The 22011-nt window shown below is 53.1% G+C and overlaps 2 protein-coding genes across 2 annotated transcripts in view; both read left to right on the forward strand.

Moving 5' to 3' along the window:
* The window catches only part of mast3a (microtubule associated serine/threonine kinase 3a), a 42289-nt gene extending 25359 nt beyond the window's left edge, over positions 1–16930 (forward strand). Inside the window, 9 exon segments of the mRNA XM_079243567.1 lie at positions 310–491; positions 616–737; positions 815–1003; positions 1073–1290; positions 4188–4310; positions 4387–4523; positions 14779–14815; positions 14817–14961; positions 15033–16930. Of these exon segments, the coding sequence (XP_079099693.1) occupies positions 310–491; positions 616–737; positions 815–1003; positions 1073–1290; positions 4188–4310; positions 4387–4523; positions 14779–14815; positions 14817–14961; positions 15033–15844 (1965 nt within the window). The 3' untranslated portion in view covers positions 15845–16930.
* A 1980-nt stretch (positions 16931–18910) lies between these two features.
* pik3r2 (phosphoinositide-3-kinase, regulatory subunit 2 (beta)) overlaps positions 18911–22011 on the forward strand; it is a 35401-nt gene continuing 32300 nt past the window's right edge. The window contains exon 1 of the mRNA XM_079243572.1: positions 18911–19089. The gene's annotated coding sequence lies outside the window, so the exon portion shown is untranslated. The remainder of the gene's footprint in view (positions 19090–22011) is intronic.

Below are 22011 nucleotides of genomic sequence, written 5' to 3' on the forward strand. Positions count from 1 at the left end.
TCCTGGCAGCTTTAATGGTCTTAGTGTTTATAGGAAGTAAACAGGATCTGATGTCTGGAAACGGTTTAGTTCTAGATCAAATATGGGCGGAGCCTCCATGATGTCCAACCCTTTCCCACAAATAGATGCAGATTCCGCCGTTTTTAGTTTAATGGTCTCATTTACATATTTAAGGGTTGAATTTCGGACATTAAATCAGGAAACGTGAGCAACAATCAGGAAAGTTTCATGCTGTCAGTTTGATATTTGACCCTTTTCGCCGCTGATGTCTGAAAAAGACATGATCAGCTGTGTCGTCCCGGTGTCCAGGTGTACAGCAGCACGGAGCACCTGTCCACTTCCACTCCATCCAATCAGAGCCTGTCGTCTTCGGATCGAAGCCACAGCGAGGAGAAAGAGGAGCGCTGGGAGGGCAGAGGGTTCCCGTCCTCTGTGGACGGACACAAACACTTGTCCAGCGGAGACAAGAGGAAAGACGGACACAGGGGGAGGTAAGTGAGACGAAAACATCCTCCTGCTGCTGATGGTCTGGATCGTCTCTCCTTCCTGCAGTTTTATTTCTGATAACAAAGGTTTGTCCTGCTGTAGACGTCATGTTCCGTCTCCTGTCCACAGTCTCCGTCCGCGAGCTTCGTCCAGCTCCTCGCAGTCGGAGCGGAGCGCCAGCCCGCTGGTGATGAACAGCACCCAGAGCCTGGACGTCATGCCTCGCTTTGCCATCTCTGCAGAGGAGGAAGGTAACGCTCGCCAGCCCAGGACCGGATGTCCACTCGGTCTCTGTTACCGTAGCAACCACTCTCTCCTCCAATCACAGACGAGGTTGTTTCCAACCTGCGGCGCATCCGACTCCGTAGCAACAGCACCGGCACCAGGCCGACCTTCCGGAGAGGAGCATCCCGACGGATCGCCCACCAGCTGGAGACCCCGGAAAAACCCAGACCGCCTGCTGGGAAAGTCCCGAAGTCCGCTTCAGTTTCTGGCCTTTCGCTCATCATCACCCCCGGTAAGACGGTCTGACACGTTAACGCCATGACAACAGGCAGGGAGCTTTTATCCTCTTCATCCTTTCCAGACGACTCAGCTGGTCCTCCATCCAGTCCCAAGTCGTCCCTGTCGTCCAACCCCTCGTCCAGAGACTCGTCTCCGAGCCGGGATCTGTCCATCAACATCAGCTGCCTCAGGCCTCCGGTGGTCATCCACAGCTCGGGGAGGAGGTTCGGCTTCGCACTGCGGGCCATCCGGGTCTACATGGGACACAGCGACGTCTACACCGTCCATCACATGGTCTGGGTACGTCTCCGGTCCCCGTCTGGTCATATGCTTCTGTTGACAGGACACCCGCCGTCCTCTTCATCAGGACCGCCCTCCTCTTCATCAGGACCGCCGTCCTCTTCATCAGGTCCACCCTCCTCTTCATCAGGTCCACCCTCCTCTTCATCAGGTCCACCCGCCTCTTCATCAGGACACCCGCCGTCCTCTTCATCAGGACCGCCCTCCTCTTCATCAGGACCGCCGTCCTCTTCATCAGGTCCACCCTCCTCTTCATCAGGACCGCCGTCCTCTTCATCAGGTCCACCCTCCTCTTCATCAGGACCGCCCTCCTCTTCATCAGGACCGCCCTCCTCTTCATCAGGACACCCGCCCTCCTCTTCATCAGGACACCCGCCCTCCTCTTCATCAGGACCGCCCTCCTCTTCATCAGGACACCCGCCCTCCTCTTCATCAGGACACCCGCCCTCCTCTTCATCAGGACCGCCCTCCTCTTCATCAGGACCGCCGTCCTCTTCATCAGGACACCCGCCCTCCTCTTCATCAGGTCCACCCTCCTCTTCATCAGGACACCCGCCGTCCTCTTCATCAGGTCCACCCTCCTCTTCATCAGGACACCCGCCGTCCTCTTCATCAGGTCCACCCTCCTCTTCATCAGGACACCCGCCCTCCTCTTCATCAGGTCCACCCTCCTCTTCATCAGGACACCCGCCGTCCTCTTCATCAGGACCGCCCTCCTCTTCATCAGGACCGCCCTCCTCTTCATCAGGACCGCCCTCCTCTTCATCAGGACACCCGCCGTCCTCTTCATCAGGACACCCGCCGTCCTCTTCATCAGGACACCCGCCGTCCTCTTCATCAGGACCGCCCTCCTCTTCATCAGGACACCCGCCCTCCTCTTCATCAGGACACGCGCCGTCCTCTTCATCAGGACACCCGCCGTCCTCTTCATCAGGACACCCGCCGTCCTCTTCATCAGGACACCCGCCGTCCTCTTCATCAGGACCGCCGTCCTCTTCATCAGGACCGCCGTCCTCTTCATCAGGACACCCGCCGTCCTCTTCATCAGGACACCCGCCCTCCTCTTCATCAGGACACGCGCCGTCCTCTTCATCAGGACACGCGCCGTCCTCTTCATCAGGACACCCGCCGTCCTCTTCATCAGGACCGCCGTCCTCTTCATCAGGACCGCCGTCCTCTTCATCAGGACACCCGCCGTCCTCTTCATCAGGACCGCCCTCCTCTTCATCAGGACCGCCCTCCTCTTCATCAGGACCGCCGTCCTCTTCATCAGGACACCCGCCGTCCTCTTCATCAGGACACCCGCCCTCCTCTTCATCAGGTCCACCCTCCTCTTCATCAGGACACCCGCCGTCCTCTTCATCAGGACCGCCCTCCTCTTCATCAGGACCGCCCTCCTCTTCATCAGGACCGCCCTCCTCTTCATCAGGACACCCGCCGTCCTCTTCATCAGGACACCCGCCGTCCTCTTCATCAGGACCGCCCTCCTCTTCATCAGGACACGCGCCGTCCTCTTCATCAGGACACCCGCCGTCCTCTTCATCAGGACCGCCCTCCTCTTCATCAGAACCGCCCTCCTCTTCATCAGGACCGCCCTCCTCTTCATCAGGACACCCGCCGTCCTCTTCATCAGGACCACCCTCCTCTTCATCAGGACCACCCTCCTCTTCATCAGGACACCCGCCCTCCTCTTCATCAGGACACCCGCCCTCCTCTTCATCAGGACACCCGCCGTCCTCTTCATCAGGACCGCCGTCCTCTTCATCAGGACACCCGCCCTCCTCTTCATCAGGACCGCCCTCCTCTTCATCAGGACCGCCCTCCTCTTCATCAGGACCGCCCTCCTCTTCATCAGGACACCCGCCGTCCTCTTCATCAGGACACCCGCCGTCCTCTTCATCAGGACCGCCGTCCTCTTCATCAGGACACCCGCCGTCCTCTTCATCAGGACACCCGCCGTCCTCTTCATCAGGACCGCCCTCCTCTTCATCAGGACACCCGCCGTCCTCTTCATCAGGACCGCCCTCCTCTTCATCAGGACCGCCGTCCTCTTCATCAGGACACCCGCCGTCCTCTTCATCAGAACCGCCGTCCTCTTCATCAGGACCGCCGTCCTCTTCATCAGGACACCCGCCGTCCTCTTCATCAGGACACCCGCCCTCCTCTTCATCAGGACACCCGCCCTCCTCTTCATCAGGACCACCGTCTCCCGTTCCACCACATCCCAAAGCTGCTCTGCTGGATGTAGATCTGGTGACTGTTGGAGCCGTTGGAGGACAGTGAACTCGTCGTCATGGTGATGTGAGCTTTGTGACATGGTGCATCATCCTGCTGGAAGTTTCCATCAGAAGATGCTACACTGTGCTCAGAAAGGGATGGACATGGTCATAGAGGGAGACCCCGTTGATCCTGACGGCAGGATGGATCCATGTTGTCATGATGTTTCCAGCAGGTTCTGATCCTACCATGTGGATGTGGAGCTGAACTGGAGACTCATCAGACCAGTTTCTCCATCTTCTGCTGCATCCTGGTCCAGACAACTGCTGCTGCTGGATCTCTTCTCTCCTTCAGACCTTCTCTGGAAACACTGGAGATGTTAGTGTGGGAAAATCCCAGTAAACACTCAGACCAGCAGCCTGAAATCCCAGTTCCTCCTCAGTCTGATGCCCAGTTTGAACTCCAGCGTGTCTACATTCCGACGTGTGATTGGCTGGTTCATGGGAAGGTGAACAGGTGGATCTGATGAAGATGATGGGAAGAGTTTATTGTAATTGTGATCCATAAAGATTCGACTGTAGAAAGCCTTTTTTCTTCACGTCCTGCTTTTTCTCCGTCCTAAAAACCAGCTGGTTCAGCTGGACTGGTCTTGCAGTAAATATGTGTTCTGGTGTGTTCAGTGTGTTGAGGATGGAAGTCCAGCACACGAGGCCGGGCTGAGGGCAGGAGACCTCATCACGCATGTGAACGGGGAGTCGGTCCAGGGACTCGTCCACACGGAGGTGGTGGAACTCCTGCTGAAGGTATGACAGCTTCAGTCCATCATGTCTGGGTTTTGCTTCAGACGTGTAAACATGTCCTTCCTCTTGTCTTTACCAGAGCGGCAACAAGGTGACTCTGCAGACTACCGCTCTGGAGAACACCTCCATCAAAGTGGGCCCCGCCAGGAAGGCCAGCTATAAGGCCAAGATGGCTCGCCGCAGCAAAAAGAGCAAGAAGAAAGATGGAGGAGACAGGTAGGATTAAGCTTTAAACCTACCGCAGGTCGACCGCCTCTAGCATCAGGACCAGCAGCGTGTAGCTATGATGGTCATGTGACCCTCCAGCTGGTCTACGGAGGTTTTCCAGCGTTTCTATCCGTCCAGGAGGTCTACAATCCAGACACAACATGTAGTGTTTATTCAGAGACTCTAGATGGTAAATCCACCGTTATTTATCACATCTTCATCACCATCACTACCATGTTGCTAAGAGACCTCTATTTTCACCTGGACATGATGATGAAGACACTTCCTGTCAGACTTTCCACCAATCAGAGAGCTTAAACTGACGGTAACGTCCAATCAGGAGCAAATGTCACGTCTGACTGGGAACGTCTGACTGGGAACATTACGTCTGATTGGGAACGTCTGACTGGGAACGTCTGACTGGGAACGTCTGACTGGGAACGTGACGTCTGACTGGGAACGTCTGACTGGGAACGTGACATCTGACTGGGAACGGAACGTCTGACTGGGAACGTCTGACTGGGAACGTGACGTCTGACTGGGAACGTCTGACTGGGAACGTGACGTCTGACTGGGAACATCTGACTGGGAACGTGACATCTGACTGGGAAGGTCTGACTGGGAACGTGACATCTGACTGGGAATGTCTGACTGGGAACGTGATATCCGACTGGGAACATTACGTCTGACTGGGAACGTCTGACTGGGAACGTGACGTCTGACTGGGAAGGTCTGACTGGGAACGTGACGTCTGACTGGGAACGTCTGACTGGGAACGTGACGTCTTACTGGGAACGTCTGACTGGAAACGTGACATCTGACTGGGAACGGAACGTCTGACTGGGAACGTGACATCTGACTGGGAACGGAACGTCTGACTGGGAACATCTGACTGGGAACGTGACATCTGACTGGGAAGGTCTGACTGGGAACGTGACGTCTGACTGGGAACGTGACGTCTTACTGGGAACGTGACGTCTTACTGGGAACATCTGACTGGGAACGTCTGACTGGGAACGTGACATCTGACTGGGAACGTGACGTCTGACTGGGAACGTGATGTCCAACTGGGAACGTCCAACTGGAAACGTCCGACTGGAAATGTCTGACTGGGATCGTGACGTCCGACTGGGAAGGTCTGACTGGGAACGTGACGTCTGACTGGGAACATCTGACTGGAAAACGTGACGTCTGACTGGGAACGTGACGTCTGACTGGGAACGTCTGACTGGGAACGTGACATCTGACTGGGAACGTCTGACTGGGAACGTGACATCTGACTGAGAATGTCTGACTGGGAACGGAACGTCTGACTGGGAACGTCTGACTGGGAACGGAACGTCTGACTGGGAATGTCTGACTGGGAACGGAACGTCTGACTGGGAACGTCTGACTGGGAACATGACATCTGACTGGGAACGTGACGTCTGACTGGGAACGTGACATCTGACTGGGAACGTGACGTCTGACTGGGAAGGTCTGACTGGGAACACTGGCTAGGAACGTGACGTTTGACTGGGAATGTCTGACTGGGAACGTGATATCCGACTGGGAACATCTGACTGGGAACGTGATGTCTGACTGGGAACGTCCGACTGGGAAAGTGACGTCTGACTGGGAACGTCTGACTGGGAACGTGACGTCTGACTGGGAACGTGATGTCCAACTGGGAAGGTCTGACTGGGAACGTGACGTCTGACTGGGAAGGTCTGACTGGGAACGTCTGATTGGGAACGTGACATCTGACTGGGAATGTCTGACTGGGAACGTGACATCTGACTGGGAATGTCTGACTGGGAACGTGACATCTGACTGGGAACGTGACGTCTAACTGGGAAGGTCTGACTGGGAACACTGGCTAGGAACATGACGTTTGACTGGGAATGTCTGACTGGGAACGTGATGTCCGACTGGGAACATCTGACTGGGAACGTGACGTCTGACTGGGAACGTCCGACTGGGAACGTGACGTCTGACTGGGAAGGTCTGACTGGGAACACTGGCTAGGAACGTGACGTTTGACTGGGAACGTCTGACTGGGAACGTGATGTCCAACTGGGAACATCTGACTGGGAACGTGATGTCTGACTGGGAACGTGACGTCTGACTGGGAACGTGATGTCCAACTGGGAACGTCCGACTGGAAACATCCGACTGGAAATGTCTGACTGGGAACGTGACGTCCGACTGGGAAGGTCTGACTGGGAACGTGACGTCTGACTGGGAACGTGACGTCTGACTGGGAACGTGACGTCTGACTGGGAACATCTGACTGGGAACGTGACGTCTGACTGGGAACGTCTGACTGGGAAATGTCTGACTGGGAACGTGACGTCTGACTGGGAAGGTCTGACTGGGAACACTGGCTAGGAACGTGACGTTTGACTGGGAATGTCTGACTGGGAACGTGATGTCCGACTGGGAACATCTGACTGGGAACGTGACGTCTGACTGGGAACGTCCGACTGGGAACGTGACGTCTGACTGGGAAGGTCTGACTGGGAACACTGGCTAGGAACGTGACGTTTGACTGGGAACGTGATGTCCAACTGGGAACATCTGACTGGGAACGTGATGTCTGACTGGGAACGTGACGTCTGACTGGGAACGTGATGTCCAACTGGGAACGTCCGACTGGAAACATCCGACTGGAAATGTCTGACTGGGAACGTGACGTCCGACTGGGAAGGTCTGACTGGGAACGTCTGACTGGGAACGTGACGTCTGACTGGGAACGTGACGTCTGACTGGGAACATCTGACTGGGAACGTGACATCTGAATGGGAAGGTCTGACTGGGAACGTGACGTCTGACTGGGAACGTCTGACTGGGAACGTGACGTCTTACTGGGAACATCTGACTGGGAACGTCTGACTGGGAACGTGACATCTGACTGGGAACGGAACGTCTGACTGGGAACGTCTGACTGGGAACGTCTGACTGGCTAGGAACGTGACGTTTGACTGGGAACGTGACGTCTGACTGGGAACGTCTGACTGGGAACGTGACGTCTGACTGGGAACGTGATGTCCAACTGGGAACGTCCAACTGGAAATGTCCGACTGGAAATGTCTGACTGGGATCGTGACGTCCGACTGGGAAGGTCTGACTGGGAACGTGACGTCTGACTGGGAACATCTGACTGGGAACGTCTGACTGGAAACGTGACGTCCGACTGGGAACGTGACGTTTGACTGGGAACGTCTGACTGGGAACGTGACGTCTGACTGGGAACGTCTGACTGGGAACGTGACGTCTTACTGGGAACGTCTGACTGGGAACGTCTGACTGGGAACGTGACATCTGACTGGGAACGGAACGTCTGACTGGGAACGTCTGACTGGGAACGTGACATCTGACTGGGAACGGAACGTCTGACTGGGAACGTCTGACTGGGAACGTGACGTCTGACTGGGAACGTCTGACTGGGAACGTCTGACTGGGAACGTGACGTCTGACTGGGAACATCTGACTGGGAACGTGACATCTGACTGGGAAGGTCTGACTGGGAACGTGACGTCTGACTGGGAACGTCTGACTGGGAACGTGACGTCTTACTGGGAACATCTGACTGGGAACGTCTGACTGGGAACGTGACATCTGACTGGGAACAGAACGTCTGACTGGGAACGTCTGACTGGGAACGTGACGTCTGACTGGGAACGTCTGACTGGGAACGTGATGTCCAACTGGGAACATCTGACTGGGAACGTGATGTCTGACTGGGAACGTGACGTCTGACTGGGAACGTGATGTCCAACTGGGAACGTCCGACTGGAAACATCCGACTGGAAATGTCTGACTGGGAACGTGACGTCCGACTGGGAAGGTCTGACTGGGAACGTCTGACTGGGAACGTGACGTCTGACTGGGAACGTGACGTCTGACTGGGAACATCTGACTGGGAACGTGACATCTGAATGGGAAGGTCTGACTGGGAACGTGACGTCTGACTGGGAACGTCTGACTGGGAACGTCTGACTGGGAACGTGACGTCTTACTGGGAACATCTGACTGGGAACGTCTGACTGGGAACGTGACATCTGACTGGGAACGGAACGTCTGACTGGGAACGTCTGACTGGGAACGTCTGACTGGCTAGGAACGTGACGTTTGACTGGGAACGTGACGTCTGACTGGGAACGTCTGACTGGGAACGTGACGTCTGACTGGGAACGTGATGTCCAACTGGGAACGTCCAACTGGAAACGTCCGACTGGAAATGTCTGACTGGGATCGTGACGTCCGACTGGGAAGGTCTGACTGGGAACGTGACGTCTGACTGGGAACATCTGACTGGGAACGTCTGACTGGAAACGTGACGTCCGACTGGGAAGGTCTGACTGGGAACGTGACGTCTGACTGGGAACATCTGACTGGGAACGTCTGACTGGAAACGTGACGTCTGACTGGGAACGTGACGTTTGACTGGGAACGTCTGACTGGGAACGTGACGTCTGACTGGGAACGTCTGACTGGGAACGTGACGTCTTACTGGGAACGTCTGACTGGGAACGTCTGACTGGGAACGTGACATCTGACTGGGAACGGAACGTCTGACTGGGAACGTCTGACTGGGAACGTGACATCTGACTGGGAACGGAACGTCTGACTGGGAACGTCTGACTGGGAACGTGACGTCTGACTGGGAACGTCTGACTGGGAACGTCTGACTGGGAACGTGACGTCTGACTGGGAACATCTGACTGGGAACGTGACATCTGACTGGGAAGGTCTGACTGGGAACGTGACGTCTGACTGGGAACGTGACGTCTTACTGGGAACATCTGACTGGGAACGTCTGACTGGGAACGTGACATCTGACTGGGAACGGAACGTCTGACTGGGAACGTCTGACTGGGAACGTGACGTCTGACTGGGAACGTCTGACTGGGAACGTCTGACTGGGAACGTGACGTCTGACTGGGAACATCTGACTGGGAACGTGACATCTGACTGGGAAGGTCTGACTGGGAACGTGACGTCTGACTGGGAACGTCTGACTGGGAACGTGACGTCTTACTGGGAACATCTGACTGGGAACGTCTGACTGGGAACGTGACATCTGACTGGGAACGGAACGTCTGACTGGGAACGTCTGACTGGGAACGTGACGTCTGACTGGGAAGGTCTGACTGGGAAGACTGGCTAGGAACGTGATGTTTGACTGGGAACGTGACGTCTGACTGGGAACGTCTGACTGGGAACGTGACGTCTGACTGGGAACGTGACGTCCAACTGGGAACGTCCAACTGGAAACGTCCGACTGGAAATGTCTGACTGGGATCGTGACGTCCGACTGGGAAGGTCTGACTGGGAACGTGACGTCTGACTGGGAACGTCTGACTGGGAACGTGACATCTGACTGGGAACGTGACGTCTGACTGGGAAGGTCTGACTGGGAACACTGGCTAGGAACGTGACGTTTGACTGGGAATGTCTGACTGGGAACGTGATATCCGACTGGGAACATCTGATTGGGAACATTATGTCTGATTGGGAACGTCTGACTGGGAACGTGACATCTGACTGGGAATGTCTGACTGGGAACGTGACATCTAACTGGGAACGTGACGTCTAACTGGGAAGGTCTGACTGGGAACACTGGCTAGGAACATGACGTTTGACTGGGAATGTCTGACTGGGAACGTGATGTCCGACTGGGAACATCTGACTGGGAACGTGACGTCTGACTGGGAACGTCCGACTGGGAACGTGACGTCTGACTGGGAAGGTCTGACTGGGAACACTGGCTAGGAACGTGACGTTTGACTGGGAACGTCTGACTGGGAACGTGATGTCCGACTGGGAACATCTGACTGGGAACGTGATGTCTGACTGGGAACGTGACGTCTGACTGGGAAGGTCTGACTGGGAACACTGGCTAGGAACGTGACGTTTGACTGGGAACGTGACGTCCAACTGGGAACGTCCAACTGGAAACGTCCGACTGGAAATGTCTGACTGGGATCGTGACGTCCGACTGGGAAGGTCTGACTGGGAACGTGACGTCTGACTGGGAACGTCTGACTGGGAACGTGACATCTGACTGGGAACGTGACGTCTGACTGGGAAGGTCTGACTGGGAACACTGGCTAGGAACGTGACGTTTGACTGGGAATGTCTGACTGGGAACGTGATATCCGACTGGGAACATCTGATTGGGAACATTATGTCTGATTGGGAACGTCTGACTGGGAACGTGACATCTGACTGGGAATGTCTGACTGGGAACGTGACATCTGACTGGGAACGTGACGTCTAACTGGGAAGGTCTGACTGGGAACACTGGCTAGGAACATGACGTTTGACTGGGAATGTCTGACTGGGAACGTGATGTCCGACTGGGAACATCTGACTGGGAACGTGACGTCTGACTGGGAACGTCCGACTGGGAACGTGACGTCTGACTGGGAAGGTCTGACTGGGAACACTGGCTAGGAACGTGACGTTTGACTGGGAACGTCTGACTGGGAACGTGATGTCCGACTGGGAACATCTGACTGGGAACGTGATGTCTGACTGGGAACGTGACGTCTGACTGGGAAGGTCTGACTGGGAACACTGGCTAGGAACGTGACGTTTGACTGGGAACGTGATGTCCGACTGGGAACATCTGACTGGGAACATGACGTCTGACTGGGAACGTCTGACTGGGAACGTGACGTCTGACTGGGAAGGTCTGACTGGGAACACTGGCTAGGAACGTGACGTTTGACTGGGAACGTGATGTCCGACTGGGAACATCTGACTGGGAACGTGACGTCTGACTGGGAACGTCCGACTGGGAACGTGACGTCTGACTGGGAACGTCCGACTGGGAACGTGACGTCTGACTGGGAACGTCTGACTGGGAACGTGACGTCTGACTGGGAACGTGATGTCCAACTGGGAAGGTCTGACTGGGAACGTGACGTCTGACTGGGAAGGTCTGACTGGGAACGTCTGATTGGGAACGTGACATCTGACTGGGAATGTCTGACTGGGAACGTGACATCTGACTGGGAATGTCTGACTGGGAACCTGACATCTGACTGGGAACGTGACGTCTGACTGGGAAGGTCTGACTGGGAACACTGGCTAGGAACGTGACGTTTGACTGGGAATGTCTGACTGGGAACGTGATGTCCGACTGGGAACATCTGACTGGGAACGTGACGTCTGACTGGGAACGTCCGACTGGGAACGTGACGTCTGACTGGGAAGGTCTGGCTGGGAACACTGGCTAGGAACGTGACGTTTGACTGGGAACGTCTGACTGGGAACGTGATGTCCAACTGGGAACGTCCGACTGGAAATGTCTGACTGGGAACGTGACGTCTGACTGGGAACGTCTGATTGGGAACGTCTGACTGGGAACGTGACATCTGACTGGGAACGTGACATCTGACTGGGAACGTCTGACTGGGAACGTGACATCTGACTGGGAACGTCTGACTGGGAACGTCTGACTGGGAACGTGACGTCTGATTGGGAACGTCTGACTGGGAACGTGACATCTGACTGGGAACGTGACATCTGACTGGGAATGTCTGACTGGGAACGTCTAACTGGGAACGTGACATCTGACTGGGAACGTCTGACTGGGAACGTCTGACTGGGAAATGTCTGACTGGGAACGTGACGTCTGACTGGGAAGGTCTGACTGGGAACACTGGCTAGGAACGTGACGTTTGACTGGGAATGTCTGACTGGGAACGTGATGTCCGACTGGGAACATCTGACTGGGAACGTGACGTCTGACTGGGAACGTCCAACTGGGAACGTGACGTCTGACTGGGAAGGTCTGGCTGGGAACGTGCCATCTGACTGGGAATGTCTGACTGGGAACGTGACATCTGACTGGGAATGTCTGACTGGGAACCTGACATCTGACTGGGAACGTGACGTCTGACTGGGAAGGTCTGACTGGGAACACTGGCTAGGAACGTGACGTTTGACTGGGAATGTCTGACTGGGAACGTGACGTCTGACTGGGAACGTCCGACTGGGAACGTGACGTCTGACTGGGAAGGTCTGGCTGGGAACACTGGCTAGGAACGTGACGTTTGACTGGGAACGTCTGACTGGGAACGTGATGTCCAACTGGGAACGTCCGACTGGAAATGTCTGACTGGGAACGTGACGTCTGACTGGGAACGTGACATCTGACTGGGAACGTGACATCTGACTGGGAACGTCTGACTGGGAACGTGACATCTGACTGGGAACGTCTGACTGGGAACGTCTGACTGGGAACGTGACGTCTGATTGGGAACGTCTGACTGGGAACGTGACATCTGACTGGGAACGTGACATCTGACTGGGAATGTCTGACTGGGAACGTCTAACTGGGAACGTGACATCTGACTGGGAACGTCTGACTGGGAACGTCTGACTGGGAACGTCTGACTGGGAAATGTCTGACTGGGAACGTGACGTCTGACTGGGAAGGTCTGACTGGGAACACTGGCTAGGAACGTGACGTTTGACTGGGAATGTCTGACTGGGAACGTGATGTCCGACTGGGAACATCTGACTGGGAACGTGACGTCTGACTGGGAACGTCCGACTGGGAACGTGACGTCTGACTGGGAAGGTCTGGCTGGGAACACTGGCTAGGAACGTGACGTTTGACTGGGAACGTCTGACTGGGAACGTCTGACTGGGAACGTGATGTCCAACTGGGAACGTCCGACTGGAAATGTCTGACTGGGAACGTGACGTCTGACTGGGAACGTCTGATTGGGAACGTCTGACTGGGAACGTGACATCTGACTGGGAACGTCTGACTGGGAACGTGACATCTGACTGGGAACGTCTGACTGGGAACGTGACGTCTGACTGGGAACGTCTGATTGGGAACGTCTGATTGGGAACGTGACATCTGACTGGGAACGTGACATCTGACTGGGAATGTCTGACTGGGAACGTCTAACTGGGAACGTGACATCTGACTGGGAACGTCTGACTGGGAACGTCTGACTGGGAAATGTCTGACTGGGAAAGTGACGTCTGACTGGGAAGGTCTGACTGGGAACACTGGCTAGGAACGTGACGTTTGACTGGGAACGTGATGTCCGACTGGGAACATCTGACTGGGAACATGACGTCTGACTGGGAACGTCCGACTGGGAACGTGACGTCTGACTGGGAACGTCCGACTGGGAACGTGACGTCTGACTGGGAACGTCTGACTGGGAACGTGACGTCTGACTGGGAACGTGATGTCGAACTGGGAAGGTCTGACTGGGAACGTCTGATTGGGAACGTGACATCTGACTGGGAATGTCTGACTGGGAACGTGACATCTGACTGGGAATGTCTGACTGGGAACCTGACATCTGACTGGGAACGTGACGTCTGACTGGGAAGGTCTGACTGGGAACGTGATGTCCGACTGGGAACATCTGACTGGGAACGTGACGTCTGACTGGGAACGTCCGACTGGGAACGTGACGTCTGACTGGGAAGGTCTGGCTGGGAACACTGGCTAGGAACGTGACGTTTGACTGGGAACGTCTGACTGGGAACGTGATGTCCAACTGGGAACGTCCGACTGGAAATGTCTGACTGGGAACGTGACGTCTGACTGGGAACGTGATGTCCAACTGGGAACGTCCGACTGGAAATGTCTGACTGGGAACGTGACGTCTGACTGGGAACGTGACATCTGACTGGGAACGTCTGACTGGGAACGTCTGACTGGGAACGTGATGTCCAACTGGGAACGTCTGACTGGGAACGAGATGTCCAACTGGGAACGTCTGACTGGGAACGTGACGTCTGATTGGGAACGTCTGACTGGGAACGTGACATCTGACTGGGAACGTGACATCTGACTGGGAATGTCTGACTGGGAAACGTCTAACTGGGAACGTGACATCTGACTGGGAACGTCTGACTGGGAACGTCTGACTGGGAAATGTCTGACTGGGAACGTGACGTCTGACTGGGAACGTCCGACTGGGAACGTGACGTCTGACTGGGAACATCTGACTGGGAACGTGACGTCTGACTGGGAACATCTGACTGGGAACGTGACGTTCGACTGGGAACGTGACGTCTGACTGGGAACGTCCGACTGGGAACGTGACGTCTGACTGGGAACGTTCGACTGGGAACGTGACGTCTGACTGGGAACGTCCGACTGGGACTGTTCAGGTTAAACGAAGCAGGTGAAACAGAAACGGCGTGGAGTTTTCGGGGTAAACGGCGTAAAAGCGACGTCTGTTGCGTCAGCAGGAGAAAAACCCGCGGTGATGAAACTGTCTTTGTTTCGCAGCAGGCGTCGCTTCCTAAAGAAGCTGTCGAAGCACACGCCCCCCCCCGCCCATGCAAAGCAGCCGCAGCTTCTCTTCGGGCTTCCAGCAGTCCTCCAGCGACAGCCTGTCTGGTTCCCCGACTCAGAGTCTGTCTCCTGGACCATCCACGCCGTGCCGCTCCCCTGCTCCGGACCACTCTGGAGGTGAGGAACTGCCTGAACCGGTTCTGTGGAAGCCTGACCTGGACTGACCTGAACTTCCTTCTCTCCGCCAGATTCCAGCTCTTCTCCGTGCTCCAGTTCTCCCAACTCCCCCGTCCCACAGACACGTCCCAGCTCGCTTCACGTCCTCGGTCGCTACACCAAAGCCGGGCGCTGCAAGTCCACCAGCAGCATCCCCCCGTCCCCACTGGCCTGCATCCCCCCACCTCAGCCTCTGTCCCCCCAGTGCTCTCCGTCCTGCCTCCCGGGACACCCCAAGTCCCTGCAGGGCTTCCACGGCAAGACGTTGTCCCCCCCCACCATCGCCCGTCACTCCGTGCGTCCTCGCAGCGTTGAACCACCACGGTCGCCGCTCCTCAAACGGGTCCAGTCGGCCGAGAAGCTGACGGGAGACAAGACGGGGGGTTACCATGGCGACAGGAAGGCTTACAGCACCCGCCGCCACACCATGGAGATGCCTCTGTCTGAGGGGGAGGGGCTGGAAGACGACGAGGGGGACACCGCCACGGGGTTCGTGTGCGTTGGCGAGCACGGTCGGCAGGGACTGCACATCGCTGGACAGAAGGATCAGGACGACGTCCACCGCTCCGCCGCTCCGCCGCCGCTCCGGGGGGCGGGGCAACACTCCAAAGACGTGGTGGTGATGAGGAAGCTGGCTCTGTCGGAGCGCAGGGACTCCTTCAGGAAACAGGAGGCTGTGCAGGAGGTCAATATGGACGTCCTGGAGGAGAAAGACGCCTCGCCGGGCTCCACGGCCTCCTGGATCAGCTCCACCCAGTCAGAAACCAGTATGAAACTGGGAGGAAGGCCATCTCAGAGCTCCATGCAGCCGAAAGCAAAGACACGAGACAAACAAGGCTCGTAGGGTCCTGCTCGCACGTCCAACGCAAGACTGACGGGTAGAGGACACGGGAAGGGTCACGTCCTGGTAGAGGACACGGGGCGGGTCACGTCCTGTTAGAGGACACGGGACGGGACACGTCCTGGTAGAGGACACGGGGCGGGTCACGTCCTGGTAGAGGACACGGGACGGGACACGTCCTGGTAGAGGACACGGGGCGGGTCACGTCCTGGTAGAGGACACGGGACGGGACACGTCCTGTTAGAGGACACGGGACGGGACACGTCCTGGTAGAGGACACGGGGCGGGTCACGTCCTGGTAGAGGACACGGGGCGGGTCACGTCCTGGTAGAGGACACGGGGCGGGTCACGTCCTGGTAGAGGACACGGGACGGGACACGTCCTGTTAGAAGACACGGGACGGGACACGTCCTGTTAGAAGACACGGGACGGGACACGTCCTGGTAGAGGACACGGGACGGGACACGTCCTGTTAGAGGACAAGGGACGGGACACGTCCTGTTAGAGGACACGGGACAAGACAGGACACGTCCTGTTAGAGGACACGGGACAAGACAGGACACGTCCTGGTAGAGGACACGGGACGGGACACGTCCTGATAGAGGACACGGGGCGGGTCACGTCCTGGTAGAGGACACGGGGCGGGTCACGTCCTGGTAGAGGACACGGGGCGGGTCACGTCCTGTTAGAGGACACGGGACGGGACACGTCCTGTTAGAGGACACGGGACGGGACACGTCCTGATAGAGGACAAGGGACAGGGCACGTCTTGTTAGAGGACACGCGACAGGACACGTCCTGTTAGAGGACACGGAACGGGTCACGTCCTGGTAGAGGACACGGGACAAGACAGGACACGTCCTGGTAGAGAACACGGAACGGGTCACGTCCTGGTAGAGGACACGGGACGGGACCTGGTAGAGGACACGGGACACGTCCTGCAGCACTGAAACCAGAACAAAGTCCTCGTGTCCCAGAACTCTTCCTGTCCACCTTCAGCTCAGTAACTGAATCATCTTATGTCTGACTGTTTGTCCTGAAGCTCGCTGTGACGGTCTGAGGGTCGGCGGATCAGAAGGTTGGGGGGACAGACCGCCCCCCCCCCCCCCCCCCCCCCCCCCCCAGATCGTCGCTGTGTGTTCATCACTGAAATGACGTCAGTGTTACTGGGAAGCACGCCGTAACCACGGCAACCCTATGGAAAACACAGCTACTGTACTTGTACATATACAGAGTGCTGCGTGCATGAACTGTCCCTCCGTCCACGTCCCGGTGTCCTCTGTCCAGCTGCTTCTGATTCGTCGTAGTAAATGTTTCTGCTGTCGTCGGCTCAGAACCGCGGCCGGACGCCGGCCATGGACGCTATGCGGCTGCTGGAAGAACTGGTGGAGCTCCAGAGGTGCTGTGGTGTCTCTGGACGTTTGATGGACGTTTCACACATTTAATCTGATGTTTATTTAAAACTTTAAGGGAGAAAAAGTTGTTTGTTTTTTTTTAAAATTCATGATCAGCGAAAAAATGTCTGAAAATATAAAATGTTTGTGATTTTTTTAGAGTTGAGAGATTAAATGAAGGGAAGTTGTGTGAAAAGTGGGATCCAGGCTGCAGGTTATAAACTCTGTCTCAGAGCTACGATGTACGTTTATCCCCACAGGTACAGATCCACAAGCATTCATCAGACCAGACCAGTGAAACCTGGAAGTATTCAGTGCAGAACTTTATAGTGGCGTTTCCAGGCTGACGGCAGGTTACAGCTGGTCTCAGACATGGTCGTCGAGGCATGTTGTGGGTTCATCGTGGCATTTGGATGTTTTTATTCTGCCCTCCAGCAGCTCGTTGGTCGTGTTGCTTCTGAAACACGGACAAGTCGGAGTTTCAGAGGGTGAAACGTGACGAGGAGCCACTCGTGTTTCATATGTGTTGCTTCCCACTACGTCATCTCTGATTGGTCAGCAGGTGTGTGTGTGGGAAACCTCTCCAGTGTGTGTGTGTGTGTGTGTGTGTGTGTGTGTGTGTGTGTGTGTGTGTGTGTGTGTGTGTGTGATGCAGATCGGTTCAACCCTCGTCTTAAAAGTGCTTCAAATAAATGAGTTGTAAAGGACTGCAAGGAGTCCAGAAACGAAACGTTGTCTGTCATCTGTCTCTCATGTAGCCTTGACCCGACAGATTCACCTGCCGGCATTCCCCACAGCCTGACATGCAGGATGGGCTCCACCAGCAGCCCAGCAGGTCTGACTGGGATAACTGGGTGTCCTCAGCCAACCAGCACACATCATCAATGCAGGAAACGTGGACCTGAAATGATATTAAACTAAAAACTGTTTCAGCAGCTGGTTTGTGTTTAATGATATTAAATGTAACTTTATCGGATTGTTTTTGTGCGTTTTATCAGAAGCTTTAGAAAACTGGACAGAGCAGAAAACATGCTGGGAGAGTTTCTACTCTGGAATAAAGTTCAGATTAAACAGAAGCAGCAGAAAAACAAGTTGTCTGTAAATAACAGATGGTGTAAATACCTGCAAAGTCACAGAAAAAATGGAAAACCAGCCTTGTTTTCCAAACTACCTTTACCTGTACCAGACGTTTAAAAGAAAAAAAAAAATGAAAAAAAATAAATAAAATATATATATATATATATAAAATTACACTCACAGCTGATGTTCTGGTCCACATACACACACACGTCAGGGTCAGTCCCAGTATTAATCCCAGTACCAGACAGATATGAACACATGTGACTGAAGCGTGTGGATAAAAACACGTTTAAATCTCTGTATCACGTGGTCTCTTGATCTGTGAACTGAAAATGAATCCTAATCGATAAGTGTGATCAGTTTAAACAGAACTTGAAGTTGATGGAATTAAATGTATTTTTGACACAGACTTTATTCATCTCTAGTTTTACAGTTTTCACACCAGTGGTCATATTTCCAGTCCTCCACTAAAACACATTTCCATGAGAATCCCTGTTAAAACTGTTCGGACGTTTCCGTCGCGCTTCGTGTCTTTCCGCGCGTCATGTTGGTTCCCACGCGCACGCTCGCGTCCCTGCGCCGTGCGGAGCTGGAAAATGGCTGTGTGCAGAGGGAGTCCTGACGGGAGAAAGCCAGTTTAAAAAGTAAAGTCGTCGCTTTGCCACCGCGCGGAGAGCCGGGCAGCGTGGCGGGCTGAAGCCGGAGCCGGACTCCCTCCCCGCGGCCTCCACGTCGCGGAGCTCCGGCGCCTGGAAACACGCAGAAACATCCGCGGTGAGTTTTCCTCAACTTATTGCACATTTCCAGATCAGACACTGTACTGGAAAATGGTGGGAGCGATGTTTGTCACAGTCACGCTGCTGTTTGAAACCTTATCAAAGCAGTTTTACTCATCAGTAAAATCATCTGAACTCTTTCCGATCAAGATGATCGATCCGTGCAGCCCACTGTCCTGGAGCTGCCCCGACATGTCCCCTCTACTGTCATTAACATGTTTTACTTAACTTTTAAACAACTAACTGAAAATAAACACGCGTAAAAGCTTTTTTTTTTTTAAATTATTATTATTATGTTTGAAGTCCAAAAAGAAAGTGTTTAAATCTGAATAAAGCGGCTGGAAGTTGGAAAAGTTGGTGGTGGTGGGAGGGGGGAGGAGGGGGGTCGTGCTGTAAAATAACAGGAATGGTGCGTTCACGGTCTACTGGAAACCCGAGGTGTGCAGGCCCAGCAGGATTTGGTATACAAGGACGTACTGGAAACTGTGCCACTTGTATAATGATGGTCTCTGCTGTGCGGAACGCCCCCCCCCCCCCCCCCCCCCCCCTTCTGTCCTGTAATTATTGGGGCTGGGACGATAGGCTTTTGTTCCAATTCGATTCGATTTCAATTTTTATTGCTGATTTTTGTAGATTAAAAACAGAAAAAATGTGTATTGCGTGTCATTTTTCTTGATTTCAATCAGGAGAAAACAACCCAGTAACCAGACCATCACTCTGCTGCTATAATGTCCAAGAAGATATGTAAAAAGAGCAATACAAACAATAAAAATTTAATTCTATTGTTAATTTTATTTATTTGAAAAAAAAATCGAAATTTTAAAATTAAAATAGATTTTTTTTAACAAAAAAAAAATCCCGATTTTTGATTTTTCGATTAAATTTTCCCACCCCTAGTAGCAAGTAAATCCAGCTTAATGCGACCAAATGTCAGTCCTGCGCTGCACCACTTTCTCTCTTGCAAAGTCCTGTAAATGTCTCTAAATGCTCTAAATGACCTGCACGGCTGCTTTAGTTTAAACTGGGGACAGTAGTGGAGCATAAACTGCCAGGTGCCCCCCCCCCCCTGAGAAAGCCAGAGAGGTTGCATGGGGGCAGCTTTAGGTTTGTTTGCTGCTGTGTGGATAAAAGCTTTGGACTTATACAGATTTATCACACCTTCTGTGATGTGGAGAAAAGCTCACCTGAATATCTCCGACCAGGTTAAGTAACTAGTCTGATTCACTGACTTGATGTGTTCCTGTAATTTCGGGATAAAAGGCTTCATAGACCTGACATTGAACGCGACAGATGAGCTGGTAGTTTAATGTGGTGTATGTGAGCTACCAGTTAAAACCAATTAGTATTGGATTTAGGTACGCTAAAGTGTGGAAAAGCTCAACCAGATCCTGTCACCCTTGACCGCCGTCAGTGTGTAATGGTGTGATGGTCATGTGACCCTCCAGCTGGTCTACGGAGGTTTTCCAGCGTTTCTATCCGTCCAGGAGGTTTACAACCCAGACACAACATGTAGTGTTTATTCAGAGACTCTAGATGGTAAATCCACCATTATTTATCACATCTTCATCACCATCACTACCATGTTGCTAAGAGACCTCTGTGTTCACCTGGACATGATGATGAAGACACTTAGTGTCAGACTTTCCACCAATCAGAGAGCTTAAACTGACGGTAACGTCCAATCAGGAGCAGCCAAAGATCAACAAGTGATGAGAAAAGCAGGAAAATAATGATCCTCTATGGCTGGAATAAAGCCAAGAAGACGTTTGGGATGCAGCTGAGGTGGAGGTGCTGCAGTGAGGAGAGCAGGTAGATAGTAGCAGGAAGAAGTGGAAATTAGGAAAAAGTGTAAATATGGAAATAGCTTCTGTTGTTTGTTTGTTTCAGTGCCAACAGGTTTCAAGTTAGATGTTCTTGGAGATGTCTAGAGGCATCCCACAGGGATCTGTACTCCGCCATCTGCCTCTTTATGCATAGTGGCCCTGTAGTCGGCACCTATTTACAAGCTCTTATCCTGCATATCTATGAATGAGGGTAGTATTTTTGTAAATACATCACTTTAGTGGATGTTCGTGAGTCATCCAATATGTTTCAGTATGTTTCTATGATATAATTATGAACATAATTACACAGGTTTGCCTTTGCAATGAATAGGAAAAGATGACGCAGCTATAGTTTTATAGAATATTTACATAATATAATTATATATTATTTTATAAATATTTTATAAAAGATTCACTGAATATAATTATGATTATAGATTATAAATATTTGATAGAAGATTTACATAACATGACTATATATTATTTTATAAATAATTTACAGAATACATTCAAATAAACCATAAATTATCATACATTCTAAATATAACTAATAAACAAAAAGTGTCATTTCATATGTCCGTAGAGATAAAATACTGTATTTAAAAAACTGTTGCATTGTTTTTAATAAATTCATGCATGAAAGGTTTAAAGTGGCTTAATGATGCTATTTCTAGTTTTCTGAGCTTTCTACAGAGTTATAGTGTTGAATACTCATCAGACATGTGAGCGGCACCATGTTTTATCACCTAAACCCATGTTTGGGTTTTCCAGCACTCTCTACGTTTGGTTCCTATGGCGACGGAAACGATTGGTTTTAGAGAGTTTTTCATCACTGCAAATTTTTAGTGATGTCCCGGGGGAGGGACTCAGTGAGCTTTCTCTGTTGGCTTGTTTCCAACCGGCAACCTCCAGCGGTTAAAAGTGAAGCCTATGTGGAAGTGCATAAAACTGCAGTTCTCCCTTCATCCACTAGGGGCTGCAAAACAGAACAAATCCCCATAGACTCCCATGTTAAAAAGACCAACTTCACAGCAGAAATAAACACGTTTACAGCAGAACTAAACATGTTTACTGCAGGAATAAACATTTTTACAACA

This window comes from Telmatherina bonti, assembly GCF_933228915.1.
Source record: "Telmatherina bonti genome assembly, chromosome: 7".
NCBI lineage: Eukaryota > Metazoa > Chordata > Actinopteri > Atheriniformes > Telmatherinidae > Telmatherina > Telmatherina bonti.